Raw genomic sequence first — 8739 nt, 5'->3', positions numbered from 1 at the left:
TTTCCTCATCCACAAATCTTTCATCCTCGCTCAAATTAATGGGGTAATCGTCGCTTTCTCAGTCCGAATCGCTTTCGCTGCTGGTGGCCATGATTGTAAACAATGTGCAGATGTGAGGAGCTCCACAACCTGTGACGTCACGCTACTTCCGCTACAGGCAAGGCTTTTTTATCAGCAACCAAAAGTTGCCAACTTTATCGTCGATGTTCTCTACTAAATCCTTTCAGCAAAAATATGGCAATATCGCGAAATGATCAAGTATGACACATAGAATGGATCTGCTATCCCCGTTTAAATAAGAACATCTCATTTCAATAGGCCTTTAATACCAGGTCAAGTCCAGATGATGTCCGGGTCGGGCTCAGCAACGCACACCTTCATTTATGTACACTCAAACTAGGGAACACAACATTTATGTACACTCAAACAAGGGAACACAACATGTATGTACACTCAAACTAGGGAACACAACATGTATGTACACTCAAACTAGGGAACACAACATGTATGTACACTCAAACTAGGGAACACAACATGTATGTACACTCAAACTAGGGAACACAACATGTATGTACACTCAAACAAGGGAACACAACATGTATGTACACTCAAACTAGGGAACACAACATGTATGTACACTCAAACAAGGGAACACAACATGTATGTACACTCAAACTAGGGAACACAACATGTATGTACACTCAAACAAGGGAACACAACATGTATGTACACTCAAACTAGGGAACACAACATGTATGTACACTCAAACTAGGGAACACAACATGTATGTACACTCAAACTAGGGAACACAACATTTATGTACACTCAAACAAGGGAACACAACATGTATGTACACTCAAACTAGGGAACACAACATGTATGTACACTCAAACTAGGGAACACATGTATGTACACTCAAACAAGGGAACACAACATGTATGTACACTCAAACTAAGGAACACAACATGTATGTACACTCAAACTAGGGAGCACAACATGTATGTACACTCAAACTAGGGAACACATGTATGTACACTCAAACTAGGGAACACAACATTTATGTACACTCAAACTAGGGAACACAACATGTATGTACACTCAAACTAGGGAACACAACATGTATGTACACTCAAACTAGGGAACACAACATGTATGTACACTCAAACTAGGGAACACAACATGTATGTACACTCAAACTAGGGAACACAACATATATGTACACTCAAACTAGGGAACACAACATTTATGTACACTCAAACTAGGGAACACAACATGTATGTACACTCAAACTAGGGAACACAACATGTATGTACACTCAAACTAGGGAACACAACATGTATGTACACTCAAACTAGGGAACACAACATGTATGTACACTCAAACTAGGGAACACAACATTTATGTACACTCAAACTAGGGAACACAACATTTATGTACACTCAAACTAGGGAACACAACATCTATGTACACTCAAACTAGGGAACACAACATGTATGTACACTCAAACTAGGGAACACAACATGTATGTACACCCAAACTAGGGAACACAACATGTATGTACACTCAAACTAGGGAACACACCATGTATGTACACTCAAACTAGGGAACACAACATAAATGTACACTCTAACTAGGGAACACAACATGTATGTACACTCAAACTAGGGAACACAACATGTATGTACACTCAAACTAGGGAACACAACATGTATGTACACTCAAACAAGGGAACACAACATGTATGTACACTCAAACTAGGGAACACAACATGTATGTACACTCAAACTAGGGAACACAACATGTATGTACACTCAAACTAGGGAACACAACATGTATGTACACTCAAACTAGGGAACACAACATGTATGTACACTCAAACTAGGGAACACAACATGTATGTACACTCAAACTAGGGAACACAACATGTATGTACACTCAAACTAGGGAACACAACATTTATGTACACTCAAACTAGGGAACACAACATGTATGTACACTCAAACTAGGGAACACAACATGTATGTACACTCAAACTAGGGAACACAACATCTATGTACACTCAAACTAGGGAACACAACATGTATGTACACTCAAACTGTAACGACCGGGTCGCATCGTGGTGCGAGGTGTTCTCCCAAGGATGCAGACGGGCTCGGACACAGCTTGCAGGTAGAAAAATGATTTATTCTGGAACTAACTCAGACAGGAAAAAACAAAAACGACTAGCATGGGAGCTAGCAAGCAAAAAATAGCATAGCCTGAAAGCTAGCAGGAAACAAAGAGGTCGATACTTGTTGCATATGAGCAAATTAGGAAGCCAGGCAGAGTGCTGCCCGGGCGAAGACTAAATAGCCCTCTGATTAGCGCTCGGGCAACAGGTGCGCGTCCCGAAACGCTAACCAGAGGCAGGTGAGCAAAATCTGCCGTCATGGCAACAGAAACAAAACACACGTGACACTAAACTGTAAACAAACTGTGATCCGAGCAGCGGATCCTAACAGTACCCCCCCTAAAAGGACAGATTCCAGATGTCCCTTGAAAACAAAAAAAACAACTGGAACCCAAAAAAAAACAAGCAATAGTTCACGAGTCAAGGGCGGGCGGGGGGAGGACTTGGTGGTGGGTCGCCAGGCCACGTGTCCCCGAATCCACCGGGGAAGGGTCAGGTGGCGGCGGCGAATGGAACGCCGAGGCGGGCGACCACGGAAAGGCCACATTCGTGGCCGCTGAGAAGGTGGGCGTGAGTGGCGCCAGAAGTTCAGCAGCCTCTGAGTCCTCTGAGAGAGCTGCTTGCGCAGCCGGACCACTCGAGGTCGCTGAGACGTCGCCGTGGAAGCGGTAGGTGTCGACGTCGCCGTGGCAGCCGGAGGAGTCGACGTCGCTGTCGTGGCAGCCGGAGTCGCTGTCGTGGCAGCCGGAGTCGCTGTCGTGGCAGCCGGAGTCGCTGTCGTGGCAGCCGGTGCGAGAACCAGTCGTGGTACAGGTGCTGGTGCGAGAACCAGCCGTGGTGCAGGTGCTGGTGCGAGAACCAGCCGTGGTGCAGGTGCTGGTGCGAGAACCAGCCGTGGTGCAGGTACTGGTGCGAGAACCAGTCGTGGTGCAGGTACTGGTGCGAGAACCAGTCGTGGTGCAGGTACTGGTGCGAGAACCAGTCGTGGTGCAGGTACTGGTGCGAGAACCAGTCGTGGTGCAGGTACTGGTGCGAGAACCAGTCGTGGTGCAGGTACTGGTGCGGGAACCAGCCGTGGAGCAGGTACTGGTGTGGGAACCAGCCGAGGTGCAGGTACTGGTGTGGGAACCAGCCGAGGTGCAGGTACTGGTGTGGGAACCAGCCGAGGTGCAGGTACTGGTGTGGGAACCAGCCGAGGTGCAGGTACTGGTACCTGTGGTGGAGCTGGTGCTAGCCTTAGCCTAGGCGCTAGCTTAGGTGCAGGTGGCCTAGCTGGCGGTTGCGGCTTAGCAGGCCGAAAAACCGGTGGTGGCGGCCGAGCAGGAGGTTGTGGCTTAGCACGCTGTCGGACTGGTGGCGGTGGCCGAGCAGGAGGTTGCGGCTTAGCACGCCGTTGTGCCACCCCACTCGCACAGCTCCCAGTACTAGCCCCCCCCTCAAAAAGCGGATCCCAGACGCGCTCCTTGCGGATTGGAACCGTCTTCAAGGGTGGGTGGAGGGAGGTCCGGGGGAGGGCAGAATCCTCTCCTCTAAATTGTCCAAAATGTCTCTTCTTACTCCCCACTTGAGACTGGGTGGGAGCACAGGGGGAAAAAATATGTGCAGTGGGCGGAGCAATAGTCACTGGGGGTGGAGCTAGAAAGTCAGGTGACCGGGACTGACTAGATTTACATTTCACAAAAATGTCCTGATAATGTTTTATCTTAGAATTAAAGTCCTTAGGAGGTGGCTGACAAAAAGGAGAAGAATTGAAAAAAAAATCTTCGTCTCTGACGTCATCCACAGTGGGCGGGATGACGTCATCCGTGTGGGTCTCCAGCTGACTGACAGCCCAATCGGTGAAATGTTTGGCAAAGTGGTCGATAGGGTTGCCAAACATCTGAGGAGGGGAATCTTGGGCTGAATGTTACTTACTGTGTAGTGGTGGAGGAGTCTGTGGGAGTGGCGCGTCTTTGCAGCGAAGTGAAGACCTCTTGGGCGGCTTCCGTCTTCGCTGACGCGTCCGGTGGTGCGGAGGTGTGGCGATGTCCTCGGGCCAAACGGAGTGGATTGGGACCAACCTTCCGTTAGGACCCCATATCAGGTCCTGGCGCTCCGAAGGGGAATAGCGGAGAGTCTCCGCCTCCATCGCTCGCAACACCATCCACGCACCTTCGTCCATCTCCTCCGACATGCTCGCTGCGAGAGAACTTCTTCTTGCTGGCTTCCTACTGTAACGACCGGGTCGCATCGTGGTGCGAGGTGTTCTCCCAAGGATGCAGACGGGCTCGGACACAGCTTGCAGGTAGAAAAATGATTTATTCTGGAACTAACTCAGACAGGAAAAAACAAAAACGACTAGCATGGGAGCTAGCAAGCAAAAAATAGCATAGCCTGAAAGCTAGCAGGAAACAAAGAGGTCGATACTTGTTGCATATGAGCAAATTAGGAAGCCAGGCAGAGTGCTGCCCGGGCGAAGACTAAATAGCCCTCTGATTAGCGCTCGGGCAACAGGTGCGCGTCCCGAAACGCTAACCAGAGGCAGGTGAGCAAAATCTGCCGTCATGGCAACAGAAACAAAACACACGTGACACTAAACTGTAAACAAACTGTGATCCGAGCAGCGGATCCTAACACAAACTAGGGAACACAACATGTATGTACACTCAAACTAGGGAACACAACATGTATGTACACTCAAACTAGGGAACACAACATGTATGTACACTCAAACTAGGGAACACACCATGTATGTACACTCAAACTAGGGAACACAACATATATGTACACTCTAACTAGGGAACACAACATGTATGTACACTCAAACTAGGGAACACAACATGTATGTACACTCAAACTAGGGAACACAACATGTATGTACACTCAAACAAGGGAACACAACATGTATGTACACTCAAACTAGGGAACACAACATGTATGTACACTCAAACTAGGGAACACAACATGTATGTACACTCTAACTAGGGAACACAACATGTATGTACACTCAAACTAGGGAACACAACATGTATGTACACTCAAACTAGGGAACACAACATGTATGTACACTCAAACAAGGGAACACAACATGTATGTACACTCAAACTAGGGAACACAACATGTATGTACACTCAAACTAGGGAACACAACATGTATGTACACTCAAACTAGGGAACACAACATGTATGTACACTCAAACTAGGGAACACATGTATGTACACTCAAACTAGGGAACACAACATGTATGTACACTCAAACTAGGGAACACAACATGTATGCACACTCAAACTAGGGAACACAACGATTTTGCACATCGATAGTAGTTTTGTAGATGCATTTGAATATTGTATCCCACGGCAACGGGCAGTCAAAAATGTCCTCCCATTTTCCATATGTGTGATACGGGGAAGCCTTCAGACTTTTATTCAATAATGGAGCAGACTGATTCCCAGTTAGGCCTGTCTCAACATCTGTTACTGGATCAAGGACTTTCTAACGGACCGCCCTCAGAGAGTGAAGGTCGGACTGTTACTGGATCAAGGACTTTCTAACGGGCCGCCCTCAGAGAGTGAAGGTCGAACTGTTACTGGATCAAGGACTTTCTAACGGATCGCCCTCAGAGAGTGAAGGTCGGACTGTTACTGGATCAAGGACTTTCTAACAGATTGCCCTCAGAGAGTGAAGGTCGGACTGTTACTGGATCAAGGACTTTCTAACGGACCGCCCTCAGAGAGTGAAGGTCGGACTGTTACTGGATCAAGGACTTTCTAAAGGACCGCCCTCAGAGAGTGAAGGTCGGACTGTTACTGGATCAAGGACTTTCTAACGGACCGCCCTCAGAGAGTGAAGGTCGGACTGTTACTGGATCAAGGACTTTCTAACGGGCCGCCCTCAGAGAGTGAAGGTCGAACTGTTACTGGATCAAGGACTTTCTAACGGATCGCCCTCAGAGAGTGAAGGTCGGACTGTTACTGGATCAAGGACTTTCTAACAGATTGCCCTCAGAGAGTGAAGGTCAAACTGTTACTGGATCAAGGACTTTCTAATGGATCGCCCTCAGAAAGTGAAGGTCGGACTGTTACTGGATCAAGGACTTTCTAACAGATTGCCCTCAGAGAGTGAAGGTCGAACTGTTACCGGATCAAGGACTTTCTAACGGACCGCCCTCAGAGAGTGAAGGTCGGACTGTTACTGGATCAATGACTTTCTAACGGATCGCCCTTAGAGAGTGAAGGTCGGACTGTTACTGGATCAAGGACTTTCTAACGGATCGCCCTCAGAGAGTGAAGGTCGGACTGTTACTGGATCAAGGACTTTCTAACGGATCGCCCTCAGAGAGTGAAGGTTGAACTGTTACCGGATCAAGGACTTTCTAACGGACCGCCCTCAGAGAGTGAAGGTCGAACTGTTACTGGATCAAGGACTTTCTAACGGACCGCCCTCAGAGAGTGAAGGTCGAACTGTTACTGGATCAAGGACTTTCTAACGGACCGCCCTCAGAGAGTGAAGGTCGGACTGTTACTGGATCAAGGACTTTCTAACGGACCGCCCTCAGAGAGTGAAGGTCGAACTGTTACCGGATCAAGGACTTTCTAACGGACCGCCCTCAGAGAGTGAAGGTCGGACACCATCTTTCCTCAACCCTCAGCCTCAGCACCGGTGCCCCACAGGGTTGTGTTTTCAGCCCCTTGCTCTTCAGTCTCTACACTTGTGACTGTATTCCCATCCATCCTAGCAATTCCATCATCAAATTTGCGGATGCGACTCCAGTGGTGGGGCTCATCACAGAAGGGGGAGGAGACTGCCTATAGAGAAGAGGTGAAGGCACTGGCAGACCACTATGCCAAAAACAACCTCATTCTCAACCCAACAAAGACCAAGGAGCTGATTGTTGATTTCAGGAAAAAAGTCCCTGATCCCATCCAGCCCATCTACATCATGGGAGAGGAGGTGGAAAGGGTCTCAGAGTGCAAGTTCCTGGGTGTGAACATCTCAAGCAACATGACCTGGAAAAGCAACACCACTGCACTCCAGAAAAAAGGTCAGCAAAGACTGTAGTTTCTGAGAAGGCTGAGGAAAATAGGTGTGGCTGATCAGCTGCTCCTGTCCGTAGACTCAATACTGACCTACGGTATCTCCGTGTGGTTTCCTAGCTGCACGCTGGCAGCGAGAAAGAAATGACATCATCTTACATCTCTAGAAGAGCTGTATAAGAGACACTGCAGCATCCTCAGGGACTCATCCCACCCAGGTCACCACTGGCTTGAAGTCTTGCCCTCAGGGAGGCGCTATAAGACCATCAACGCAAGGACAAATAGACTGAAAAACAGTTTCTATCCTAGAGCTGTTATTGCCCTAAACTCTGCATGTACCTGAACACTCACCACTTTATTACCTTGCTTACCTCTGTGCAATATGTTGTTAACATTTTATTATGTTTTTTATTATTGTTTGTTATTTACATATATGAACTGACATGTATTCTTTATATATTGTTATTTACATATATGCACTGACATGTATTCTTTATATACTGTTATTTACATATATGCACTGACATGTATTCTTTATATATTGTTATTTACATATATGCACTGACATGTATTCTTTATATACTGTTATTTACATATATGCACTGACATGTATTCTTTATATACTGTTATTTACATATATGCACTGACATGTATTCTTTATATATTGTTATTTACATATATGCACTGACATGTATTCTTTATATATTGTTATTTACATATATGCACTGACATGTATTCTTTATATATTGTTATTTACATATATGCACTGACATGTATTCTTTATATACTGTTATTTACATATATGCACTGACATGAATTCTTTATATATTGTTATTTACATATATGCACTGACATGTATTCTTTATATATTGTTATTTACATATATGCACTGACATGTATTCTTTATATATTGTTATTTACATATATGCACTGACATGTATTCTTTATATATTGTTATTTACATATATGCACTGACATGTATTCTTTATATATTGTTATTTACATATATGCACTGACATGTATTCTTTATATATTGTTATTTACATATATGCACTGACATGTATTCTTTATATATTGTTATTTACATATATGCACTGACATTTATTCTTTATATATTGTTATTTACAGCTAAAATGGACCAAAAGGGACCTCATGAATTGATCATTTACTGAGAGGACGACTCTCGGACTCTCGGACATTGCGCAGCAAAACCTGACTTTTGATGAACAATTTGATACACTTTATATTTTTGAAATGGTATTGTTTTGTATATTATTGCTCTGTATTTCAGAACTGTGACCTAATATTGTTCATTTATTGCCATGCAGAAATATACTAAACCACTCCTCCATACGTCATCAGCCTGATTTGCATAAAGTACCTGATGTGGTGGAAACATAAAAGCACAGGAACTGATAGAGGTGGAAAAGAGCCTAGTGTGACATTTACTACGCCAACTAGTGGCGAGGAGGCTCCTAGCCGAAAGCCCAACCATTAGCCGCTCGTATTCTGAAAAAGTCCTAAACTGAGTGCTGTTGTGTTGAAACTGCGCATGGA

At 45.5% G+C, this 8739-nt stretch overlaps 2 protein-coding genes across 2 annotated transcripts in view; both read left to right on the top strand.

Moving 5' to 3' along the window:
* LOC133636385 (tRNA dimethylallyltransferase-like) overlaps positions 1-526 on the top strand; it is an 11555-nt gene extending 11029 nt beyond the window's left edge. Inside the window, exon 4 of the mRNA XM_062030378.1 lies at positions 1-526. This exon is cut by the window's left edge and continues 1668 nt beyond it. The gene's annotated coding sequence lies outside the window, so the exon portion shown is untranslated.
* Positions 527-6907: 6381 nt separating this feature from the next.
* LOC133636384 (uncharacterized) overlaps positions 6908-8739 on the top strand; it is a 39110-nt gene continuing 37278 nt past the window's right edge. The window contains exon 1 of the mRNA XM_062030376.1: positions 6908-7190. Within this exon, the coding sequence (XP_061886360.1) occupies positions 6908-7190 (283 nt within the window). The remainder of the gene's footprint in view (positions 7191-8739) is intronic.

This window comes from Entelurus aequoreus, linkage group LG20 (genome assembly GCF_033978785.1).
Source record: "Entelurus aequoreus isolate RoL-2023_Sb linkage group LG20, RoL_Eaeq_v1.1, whole genome shotgun sequence".
Taxonomy (NCBI): domain Eukaryota; kingdom Metazoa; phylum Chordata; class Actinopteri; order Syngnathiformes; family Syngnathidae; genus Entelurus; species Entelurus aequoreus.
Note: the sequence above shows the minus strand (reverse complement) of the source record. Positions and strands in the feature narration are given on the sequence as shown.